This window comes from Sminthopsis crassicaudata, chromosome 2, assembly GCF_048593235.1.
Source record: "Sminthopsis crassicaudata isolate SCR6 chromosome 2, ASM4859323v1, whole genome shotgun sequence".
In the NCBI taxonomy this organism is placed as follows: Eukaryota; Metazoa; Chordata; class Mammalia; order Dasyuromorphia; family Dasyuridae; genus Sminthopsis; species Sminthopsis crassicaudata.
In genome coordinates this window covers 342,627,897-342,640,170 of record NC_133618.1, presented here as the reverse complement: position 1 = coordinate 342,640,170, position 12,274 = coordinate 342,627,897, and the positions used below count along the sequence as shown (strand labels likewise).

The following is a 12,274-nucleotide window of genomic DNA, read 5'->3' as shown; positions in this document are numbered from 1 at the left end:
GGCCAAAAGCCAAGAAAATGGACCGAAGCCCAAAACCCCTGGCCTATCCATGTCCCAAATCCTTGGCTCAAAGCCTTATTTGTCTGCAACCCCATAAAAGATCTTGCTCTAAAATGGCTTGTTGGAATCTCACCCATGGAGAGGATGCTCTGCCTGGGATCCTCCCATTCAGGACTCTAGGCTGCACTTCCAGAATTCCCCAGCCACAGAGGATCAGAGTCGGTGCTCCCTTGAATTGGTGGTGTTTTCTCTCTCTTTTTCGTCTATTATAATTATTGTATTAATAATTGTAGTTATTATCCTTATATGCTGGTTTTGTTATTGCAAAAGGTCTATTCTTTGCTGTTTTTAGATATTATTAAAGTTATTTTATATTTGGCTTCTGAAACACATGAGTCATTTGTGATGGCTAATTCAAACTTTAAAATCTTACAACAGATGCTCACTTTTTACTGGATAATTTTGAGTTCTACTAAAGAACTTGTCTTTCATACATTCTTCCACTCTATTCCAGATGTACAATTCCTGGTATCTATTGTATCCCTTCATTTTGTCTATAAACTCTTCCCTAAATAAACCTACTTTTTCCCAAAGAGAAGGGCTACTGTGAATTCTTCACATGACCAAACCATAACTGTTGTTGCCTACCATTATATGGTGTCTACATGACCCATATCATTTTTTTTATTATTATAGCTTTTTATTTAAAAGATGTATGCATGGCTAATTTTATAGCATTGATAATTGCCAAACCTTTTGTTCCAATTTTTCCCCTCCTTCCCCTCTCCCCCTTCCCCAGATGGCAGGTTGACCAATACATGTTAAATATGTTAAAGTATAAATTAAATACAATACACACACACACACACACACACACACACACACACACACACACACGTCCAAACAGTTATTTTGCTGTACAAAAAGAATTGGACTTTGAAATAGTGTACAATTAGCCTGTGAAGGAAATAAAAAATGCAGGCGGACAAAAATAGGGGGATTGGGGATTCTATGTAGTGGTTCATAGTCATCTCCCAGAGTTCTTTCACTGGGTGTAGCTGGTTCAGTTCATTACTGCTCTATTGGAACTGATTTGGTTCATCTCATTGCTGAAAATGGCCACATCCATCAGAATCGATCATCATATAATATTGTTGTTGAAGTATATAATGACCTTCTGGTCCTGCTCATTTCACTCAGCATCAGTTCGTGTAAGTCTCTCCAGGCCTTTCTGAAATCATCCTGTTGGTCATTTCTTACAGAACAATAATATTCCATAGCATTCATATACCACAATTTATTCAGCCATTCTCCAATTGATGGGCATCCACTTAGTTTCCAGTTTCTGGCCACTACAAAGAGGATTGCCACAAATATTCTTGCACATACAGGTCCCTTTTCCTTCTTTATGATCTCTTTGGGATATAAGCCCAGTAGTAATACTGCTGGATCAAAGGGTATGCACAGTTTGATAACTTTTGAGCATAGTTCCAAATTGCTCTCCAGAATGGCTGGATGTATGCACAATTCCAACAACAATGTATCAGTGTCCCAGTTTCCCCTTTTGTGCATTATCTTTCCTTATCGTTCTAACCAATCTGACAGGTGTGTAGTGGTATCTCAGAGTTGTCTTAATTTGCATTTCTTTAATTAATAATGACTTGGAGCATCTTTTCATATGGCTAGAAATAGTTTCAATTTCATCATTTGAAAATTGTCTGTTCATATCCTTTGACCATTTATCAATTGGAGAATGGCTTGATTTCTTATAAATTAGAGTCAATTCTCTATATATTTTGGAAATGAGGCCTTTATCAGAACCTTTGACTGTAAAAATATTTTCCCAATTTATTGCTTAACTTCTAATCTTATCTGCATTAGTTTTGTTTATACAAAAACTTTTCAATTTGATATAATCAAAATTTTCTATTTTGTGATCAATAAATGATCTCTAGTTCTTCTTTGTGTGACCCCTTTTGCTGCTCGAACCACATCACTATGGGAAGTGGGGGTGGAGGGGAGAAGAGATCTTTAATGGAATAGAAGACTTTAAAGAATTTGTGTTGAAAATACCAGAACTGAGGAGGTACGTTAAAATACAAATATAAGATTCAAGAAAAACTTACAAAGTTGAGAAGCTGTGTAATGATACAGATGAAGAAGAATTAACTGGCTTTTCAGAACTACACTATATTCAAAAGATAATGAAAAAAGGTAAATAAAACAAGAAAATTACAAGCCTGGGAATAGGTTGGTTGTGCTCTGGAGATTTTAAGAAGAAAAAGGGAAGGGAGAATAAAAGGAATATTCAAGTATGGAAAGGAAGAAGAAGATATTATAACTTTCTATTTCTTAAAAAAGAATATGTTAGAAGTGTATACTAACAGAGGAAGGGGTAAAGGAAAACAGCATCAGTTGAATGTTACTTATCTGAACAGACAATGGAGGATTGACCAGACAAAAACTGTTTTGTATAGAAACACATTACATTAAACAGGGAAACAAATTGGGATATAGCTGAGAGAGGATTTAGGAGAGAAGATAATAATAGTAAGGAGGGAACAGCTAGCAAGTAAAACAAATTTCCTGATCCTGAAATGGGGACTGAAAAGAAAAAAAAAGAAAAGAGAATAACTAGAGTCTTGGGAAATACCCATTAATTGGGAAATGACTGAATAAATTATGCTATATAAATTTAATATAACACTATGAAAAAGAACAAGAGACAATTTAAGAGAATTCAATTTCCAGGACATTATAAAGAAAACAACTTTGAAAAACTTGAGGACTATCATCAGTGAAATAAGCACCTGTATTTCCAGACTACCTATAATAGAACATGTTAATTGTCTCCAGATAGAATACTGATAGACTTAAAAGAAACTTGCAGTTTTGAATAAGACCACTATGTGGACTTATTTTGCTTAATTATAGTTATTTGTTATGAGGGTTTTTCCTTTTTTTTAAATTGGGGTATTCTCTGCCTCATTTCTTAATTACCTTTAATCACTGATTGAGTATTGCTTCAGTCAAACTGAGACCCATTAAAGACTTTAATTTAAAAAAGCCAAAGTCTCCCATTGCATCCAGGGCTATCTCTAATGTTCTGATTTACATGGTGCCACTGGACTCAGATGGTGTCAGAGGAGAAAGTGAGGCTGGAGACTTTGTATAGCCCTCCTTCACTTTAATCAACTCACTTGCTGATGTCATGACATATCTCCCTGATGTCATGATTCTCTTTGAAAACAAAGGACAAACAACAACAACAATAACAAAACAACATCATTTAGGGGATATGTTTGGTTAGATTAGAGGGTTAATAAGAAAGATGACTCCCAAAAAGAGAGGATCACTGAAAAAAAAAATTTGAAGCACAAAAAATAACAGAAGCACTTTCAAAAGGAAGCAGGAATAAGTAGGACAGTTTTTAAAGTAATATATGGAAGTATATATACTTTTCCAAAAAAGCAAGTGGTATGAAGATTCAGTTTAATATACAATTCTGTTTTTGTGCTGTATGCAAGGAAGTGCTCTCTCTTTTAGTTCTTTAAGTACAGAATTTTAAAAAAATTAAATGACAAAAACAAAGAGTAATGATAAGATTGGATAATGACAATTGATATCCTGGCAAAAGAAGGGAAAGAAGAGTCTTTGAACCATAAATGATTGAGATTAACCTTAATTCTGAGGAAAATTTTAGAATATATTTCTGAAGAAATGGTTGTGGAATATCTAGAAAGGGGAGTAGCAATTACAAAGAGCAAGAAGGGATGAAGCAATATTATAAGAATAGCCTATGACACTTCTGATGGGATTATTAAATAGAAGGGAATGCAAAAGATATAGATTTTATTCTTAAGTAAAATAAAATATTTTATATATTTTTATAAAAGAGATGAAGAGATAAGGATTAGACAATCATATTATCAGAAAAATTCAAAATTGATGAATGGCAAGACTCAAAGAATTCTTAACAATTCATTGTTATTGTGGAGAAGCTCCACAGCAGAGTGTTTCAGAAATTTGTTCTTTGCCCTGAGAAACTTAATACTTATAAGTGACGTAGATATCATGCTATCATCAAATTTTTAGATAATACAAAGCTGAAAGGGATAGCTTATGAAGTAAATGATGGTGTTGGGATCTTAAAAAAGTCTTTATAGGCTGGAACACAGAACTGCTTTTAATAAGATTAATGTTTTGTACTAGGGTTAAAAAAAATCAACTTCACAAGTAGAAGATGAAGAAAGCATGAATAAATAAAACTTGTCCCCCCAAAAAAATCTGAAAATTCTAGTGGACAACAAACTCAATGAGTCAATTCTATGATGTGGAAGTTAAAAAAAAATTAATGCTAAAAAAAAAAATCTAAAGCTAAATTGTTGATTAAAAGAGTCAAAGCTTTCAGATATAGGAAGGTGATAAGTCTCATTATGCACCCTGCCCTTGCTAGATCTCATCTGTGTGATACAGTATTCAGAACTGTGCAACACAGGTTTAAAAAAAAATCAAAAAGTGTTTGTTAAGGAATATGAAAGGATCCCTTGAATGTTCTTTGCATATTTTCCAGAAACAATAGGCCTAATTTATACAAGAGGCCTTGAATATGTCAAGGAAGAAGCTCTTTCGAACTAAAATTATTTGCTGTTTGCACCCCAGTTTCCAAGGGGAAAATGCTGTTTTTACCATCTTGTTTATTCGTTTTTCTCCTTTCCCGATATTCCCATTCTGGTGGAAATTTGTTTTTCCTCCTTACTGTCATAATTTCATAAATATGCAAGCTTCTGCTTTTTGCATTGTGAACTCCTTGCCCTGGCTTAGGATTCCACATGCATGTTTATTTCTCTTGTAACAAATCTAGTTGTGATGCAATGGAAAGGAACCATTTTCCTAAAACCCAGATCTGACCATGTCACTCCCCTTCTCAATAAATTCATGTGGCTCTCTATTGCCTCTAGGATCATATATAAAATCCTCTATTTGGCATTAATAATTCCTAGCCCCTACTTATGTTTCCATTTTTCTTACACATTACATAGATGGCTACAAGATGAAAGATTTTTGTTTCACACTTAAGTGAAGGCTTTGTGAAGTAAATGCTGGCATTTATGTTAGCAATGAAAAAGCACCCAATGATTGAGCATCCTGCTTTCTCAGACCTGGTGGTCACTATGTGGTAGGAATTTCTATATTCATCATGGAGAAAAATGTTGGCATTTAACTTGAAAGAAACAGAACCTAAACCAACTATTTTTAATCTTGTCCAATATATGACAAATCTGTATTAATAAGCCTTATTTTATAGTCCTCTGATATCCAAGATTAGGTTGGTTGGGCAGTGGTGCATCAGAACTCACATTTCTGTTTGTGGAAATTTTTGCTGAGTTTCTACCTCCTTCGAGCTTTCACTGATTCTTCCAACTGGCAGTCATCTCTCTTGCCTCAGCCTCATAGTTTTTGTCTAAATGCCTCCCTTGTTCTTATACTTTTATGCCCTTTACTTTGTATCATGTATATTTCTATACATTTCATACTTCCAATTAAACTATAAATTTTGCAGTTCTTGACAAAAGGAACTGTGTCATGCTTTGTCTGACTTGCACACAGTAACTGCTCGATAATTGAAGAAGGGATGAATTCATCATCAACAAGCATTTATTGATCAATTAACAGCACAAGGCATTATGCTAAATGCTACATTGGATACAATACTAGAGGGGATCAGAAGACCAGTTGTTGATCCCAGTTCCATCCCTAATATATGCAGATATGAACAAGCTGCTTAAATTCACTGACTCACTTTAAGGTTCTAGTATATTATTATTAAAGAGATAAGAAAAACCTGCAAAGGGTTTTATGCATAAATTTCAATTAACTCTTACAAGTAGATAATACATATACTACTTATTTCATTCCTCTCTACTTGGATTTCTACCTTGCTTTTACAATACAGATCTAAAGTAAATACCTCTTCCAGGAAGCCAGCCTTGGTCCCTGGCTGCTGAAACCTAAAAGAGCATTTTGTTTGGCTCCCATATTACATACTTAGTTCCAGGCAACCTTCCTGATTTTGCAGACAAAATCTGAGACCTTGAGAATTATGTGAATTGTATATTAAGTAGTGATCAGTATTTCTCTCCCCCACCCAAGTCGATCGATAAGCATTTATTAAGCAGTTATGATATGCTGGGGACTGTGCCAAAAGCTGGGGAGACTAAGAAAAGACAAGAACAGCCCTTGCCCTCAAGAATTTGCATGGATTTTTTTTTGGGGGGGTTCTTTTTAGAAGCAGGAATTCTTGTTGAAACGTCTGTAAAATTCCAAATCTATCTCTTTCCCTGGCATCATGGACTTACGTGTTTTTCTTCTAGGTAAGTATGATGGAATTAAGAAAATAGAATTGTAATGGCTATAACATGAGGGAGAAGCTAACTTAGGGGTTTGAACTCATGCATTTAATCCTCTTTTCCAGCTACTTAATGGATGTCCTCTTGCCTTTTCCCCAGAAAAATCTAAAGCAACCTTTGCTGCTTCCTCCCTGTATCCATGCACCATTCCAATTAGTTTTTCCATTTGTTCTTACACATAACCTTATATATAACTGGAATCAAGAGGATTGTTCCTGTGATTAGTTAACTAGAAAAACTATCCAAGACTAAAAGGAAGAGAGTTCTAATTGGTTGTTACTACTATAAAATCCTATAGTACAAGAAGATTGATCTTGAGGGAATTTGAATACAGACACTCCCACCAAGCAGAAATAAATGAATCACCTAAAACTATAAAGATCAGAATCTGTGATTTTTTTTTTTTTCAGGCAAACTTGTGGAGAAAGTCTTAGGGGAAAGCATTTCATAGCTGATAAAGAACGTGTCCCTTCAAGGAGATATTCAGAGGATAAAATTAAGCACTTCTGAATAGAAGGCTCTCAGACTTTAAATTCAAAGGAAACTTAACATAGGAAAGTCTCATTTTTTTCCCTTCAAGACTCAATCTGTCTAGTACTCTTATTTTATCATTACTCTATACTTCTCTGACTGAAAAGGACAAGGACATGCATTCAAGGGCTTCTGTTTAAGGAAGGGGCTCAGCAAAATCTTCTCCCCTTTTCACACTGGTTACAATGCTTTTGGACTTCTCAAGATTTGATTTTCAGTTTTCTTTTATGTATTGTTTTTTCTCCATTAGAGTATAATAAGCTCAATGAAGGCAGAGATTGTCTTGTTTTTTACTTGTAATGGTATCATCATTGTTTAGTATAGTAACTGTGAAATTGGTCTTTGATTTTATCCCTATTTTGCAGATATTTTGCAGATAAAGAAGCTACAGCCAAGAATATCCAGGTAATAAGCACTGTAGGCAAAAGGAAAAATAAACTTAGAATTCAAATCCAGCATTGAAGCTGATGTGGCCTGGGCTGCTTCTTATACTATAAGAGAAAGCCTACAAAGGAGGAGGAATAAGGATTGAATCCTGAAGGAAAGACAAGGCTTATAGAAGTGTATAGGAGCAGGAAGGACATATATATGGTAAAGATTGTGAATAGTATGGTATGGCTAATGTAGAAGGGGTTAAGACTGGAAAACTGGAAGCCAGATTTTGGAAAAAATTTTAGCTTTTTCAAAATCTGTAACTAGGTGATAGGATATATTGAACTTTTATAGACCAGAGGGTGAGCAATGCAATTGTGGAAATGAAGAGTAGTCAGAGGAATATTAAATGGTTAGTAAAGAAAAAATGATTTGAATTAAAAACTTACATAAGATACAGAATCAGAAACACTGTCTCCCTGATGTTTTCTTGTCTTTTCAGGCTTCTCCATCTGCTTGGAATAAGATAGTTGTCAGAAAAAATGTCCAAAATGGAGCACTTAATAATGAATAATGAAAAGTATAACAAGGGTTCTGGATTAGTAATTTGGCAGAGAGAGCTACCTGGAACTAGCTAAATTCAAGAGAGCAATCAGGATAGATATTTGTGCAATAGATAGAAAATAATATAGTCATAAGAAATAATATAACTCCCATATATTAACTATAATAAAATAAATTACTCTGAGACATGGGTTTTTACGTTAAAAGGCTGGATTCAGAGACAGGTTTATGGGCTGCAGATTCTATTTATATTATTATTAAATATAAAAAAAAGGATTTTTTTTCTAAATAACATTTACTTACTGGACTTGATAGTTCTTTATGGCTTATACTGTGAATGCTGCCAATTTCTGTTTGAGAACTGGAGTGTGATAAACCTTCAAAATAGGGCCTATAAAATTTGAATAGAGAAACAGTAATCTTACTTATTCAGAACTTTATTTCAAGAATTCAAACAAATCTCATTTGTCCCCAGAAAACCCTGATGAAAAAGAAATTCTCAGAAGATTATAAATTTAATAGAAAATTGAAGTTGGAACTTCCAAATGAATTAGATTTAGGAAGATTTCAAGTTTGTTAGTTTTCTTCCAAGGAAACTTTTGAATAAAAACTTCATGATTAGAATACTCTCTTAAGCTCTGTTTAGTGAGACTATGCAGTCTCTAATAAATAAATTAAAAAGATAAAAACAAAAGCATGATTTTATGCCAACCTATTCATGGAGAGGCAACTGAGAGTTTTTAATAGAAAGAAAAATATTTGTGAACTTCCTGTCCAAGAGACTTATTTTATTCTGAGGATAAAAAGAAAAAGTGAAGATGTAACTTAACCACTTTCAAAGAAAGAAAAGAATATCTCAACATATTACTTAGCTCAGTAGTCAGGTATAATGGATCTGGCTGGGTTGTAGTGAATCTCTACGAATCTTCTCACCTTAATTTTGGTTTAGGAGTACTAAGGACACTGTCATCATCTTCCATTTCAGGGCCACTGTCACTTGGATTCTCAATATCTAAGGTATCATACAGGAGGTCTAAGTCTTCTTCAACTTCAGGGACATGCTCTGTTGGGTCTTGCTCTGAGTCTAGCACCTATATTTAAGAAAAAGAAATATTCAATAAGAGAAAAGTCAGGTATCATAGAAACAATTAGAAATGTGAGCAACTGACTTGATATAGTTGGAAATAAAAGAAGTTTCCAAGACTTGGTCTTCAGAAAAAAAAAAAAAAAAAAAAAAAAAAAAAGCCAAAGTAAAATTTCATATGATCCCTGCCGGGTTTTTTTTTTTTTTAACTTCAGCTGAAGCATATTAGATTATGCTCCAGCCTTTTAATTGAACTTTGTATGTTTCTTTCTGTTTAAAGTATGTTATATCACAACATACTGTTGGATTCTATTTCTGATCCATTTTGCTGTCTGCTTCTGTTTATGGCTTAGCTCATACCATTCATATGATTACTAATTGTATTTCCATCCATCCTATTTTCTTCTTTTTCCTCTCTCTTTTTATTCTGTCCCTTCTGAAAAGTCTATTTTGCTTTACTAATGCCTCCTTTAAACTATCCTTCCTGTTATCATTCTCCCTCCCTTCCTCTATTTCCTTATTGTCTAAGTTACATTTCTATATATAATTCAGTGTGTATAAAATATTCTTCCTTCTCTAAACTAATTTTGATGAGAATGAGGTTCAAGCACTGTCTGCTACTACCACCATCCCACTACCATTTCTTTCTGAATTGTAAAAGCTTTCTTATGTGCTCCTTCTATATGAGAAAAATTTCCCCACTATACCTCTCCCTCCTTCTCTCCCCCCCCCCCGTATATATCTATTATCCATATGTATATATCTATCAGGCATAGGTAGGAGGAAAGAAGAGATTTTTATGAAGTGATGAAATTTTTTTTTACTGATATGAGGTTTGAACTGACAATTTATGAAGCTGATCAGGCTTTAAATATATTTTTTTCCAAAAAATCAATTTTTAAAAAATGAATCATTACTGAGGAGTTAACATGGTAAGACAGGTAATGAGAGGCAGTGCTCTATCAATGATTAATACTACTTTGAAGTCAGAAAGAGGTCAGATACTGTTTTTGACACTAATGTCGCATGTGATTATGGACAAGTCACTTAATCGATCTAATATCCTTTATTTATCATATTACACACATTGCAATATGTGTTGTTGGAACAAGTTGCCAAACCAATGAAACAACAGATCAATTATGTATTTGATTAGTATGTAAGTTTGATTAGAATAGAGATTATATGAAGCAAAATAAGGCTGGAAAAAAGGCAAGGAACAAGATTATGAAAGTCCTTAAATGCTAGGCACAGGATTTTATAAGCAAATTGGAGTAAATTAAGACTTTTGAGTGTGTGTATGTATATATGTGAATGGAAAGGACATGAGGAAGAATGACATGGTTTTATAGTTGTGTGGATTCAGAAAGGGGAGAAGACAGGAGGCAGAGAAATCAATTAGGAAATTTAGCTTAGCTTAGTTTCAGTTAAGTGGTTAAGCCAGAAGCTAGATTGCAAGAGTTGAAAGGGAATTGGTAGTTATAGCAATGGAAATAATGAGTATAGATAACTTTGTAGAATTTGATTGTAAAAGAGAGAAGAAATGTGTGGATAGTAACTTAAGAGGAAAAAGAGATCAAGTAAGGGCTTTTTTTTTCTCTTAAAAATGGGAACAAATCAGGCATATTTGTTGATATTAAGGAAGAAACTAAAGGTTAAGAGATTGAGATGAGAGATACAGAGATGGAGATAATTTAAGGGATAAGTTTCTGAAAAAGATGAGTGAAGTAGAACTAAAGGCATTTGTGGAGGGACTGATAATGACAAGGAAAAGAGCCATTCTTCACCAGAGACTAAAGCAAAAGAAAAAAGAATGGTAGATGATGAAGATGGATTTTGAAGTGTAGAATAGAGAAGAGAATTTTCAGTTGTCAGAATTAAGCTTTTCAATAAAGGAGGTAGTAAAGTTTCATACTTAAGACATGGGAGGAATAGGAAATTTAATAGGAGAGATCTATGAAAGTTACTTTTGAGAGTATGAGAGGATCAATCACAGAAGAATAAATAGACCATCATGTTATATCATAGACTGGTTTACTATTAGATAACAAATAAGTAATGAATCCAGTCAAAGGAGTTGCATGAGTTTTTCCAGGAGCTCATGGAGAGAAATGAAAAAAGGTAGATGGGTTAACTCCTGTAAGATGCTGGCAATGAATATCTATCAAAAGGATAAGGGAAAGGATTCAAGGGTACCTATTAAGGAAGAATAAAGTGATGGACCCACAGTCAAGATTGTAACAGGAAGTAAGAATATGGGAAATGGAATGGGAGAACAAGGTTATAAAATCAAGAACCGATTTAGAAAAGAAGTTAGAGATTGAAGAATAGAAGTTATAGTTGAAGGGAGAAATATCATATTTCTAAATCGCAGAGAAGGAATAATTTTGGGTGACGGTTAGATCAGGGATATGATTATATCCTGTTTAGTGTGGGTGAGGGAGAATTAAGGTACAGATAATGGAAATTTTGGAGTGAAGAAATGGTGGGGGTAGATTGCTGGAGAGGACATTAATGCATAGATTCTAGTAAGACAAGCATGGTTGGGATAAAAATGATTCAAATGCTGACCTTGAGAAAAGAAAAAGAGTAACTTGGATTCCAATAGGTAACACAGATTAATGGGACAATCTCAAAGAAAGAGTAACTGTTGGGTGACAGCAGAAAATATTCAGTATAGAAATGGAAATAGTAGAGTATGCTTAGTTCTCTTGGTCCTTGCTTTGAAGGTCATGAAGAACATAGAATGTTTGAAAGACTAGCTGGAGATGCAGTTATTTTCCAGAGAAATTAATTTTTCTCTGTTCAAAAAGATAAATAGTGTGAAGTGAAACTTTGTTAATGATGGATAGGAATAAGAGGAATAGAGGAGAGTATACTAGAAGAAGAGGGAAATGAGGATGTGAAATGTTGAAGGTTGAGAGGGATAGGATGAGATTATTGGAGAGAGAGAAGAAAATAAATTTTTGAACTTGAGAAGATATTGATTATGATCCATGGGGTCAAAGCAAATAGAGAATAAACCCATTAAAATATGGAAAATGTATTAAGTTGATAAGGACGTCTACCCTCTAGCGTCCTGCAATGAATACTGATTACAGAACTCTTAATCACTGTTTCTCAGGATCATTTATAGTTCAGAGAGTAAAACAGGATGATATTTAGAACTGTAAGGAGAAGAGTCACACTCAGATTATTCAGACATTATTTGCTGTAAGACTACTAAAGCTTGTGCTGTTAATAATTTCTAGGCTTACTTTAAAGAAAATGTCTCCTTTCAAAAAACGGAAGAACCAGTAGGGTTCTGTTTTTC

The 12,274-nt window shown here is 34.0% G+C and overlaps 1 protein-coding gene across 10 annotated transcripts in view; it reads right to left on the bottom strand.

Moving 5' to 3' along the window:
- The window catches only part of LOC141556459 (metastasis-associated protein MTA1), a 610,678-nt gene that overhangs the window by 435,510 nt on the left and 162,894 nt on the right, over positions 1-12,274 (bottom strand). For all 10 annotated transcript variants that reach the window (XM_074290610.1, XM_074290601.1, XM_074290609.1 and 7 more), the window contains 3 exons: positions 8,811-8,968; positions 8,181-8,268; positions 7,763-7,825 (listed from right to left, as the gene is read on the bottom strand). In XM_074290610.1, the coding sequence (XP_074146711.1) occupies positions 7,763-7,825; positions 8,181-8,268; positions 8,811-8,968 (309 nt within the window). The remainder of the gene's footprint in view (positions 1-7,762; positions 7,826-8,180; positions 8,269-8,810; positions 8,969-12,274) is intronic.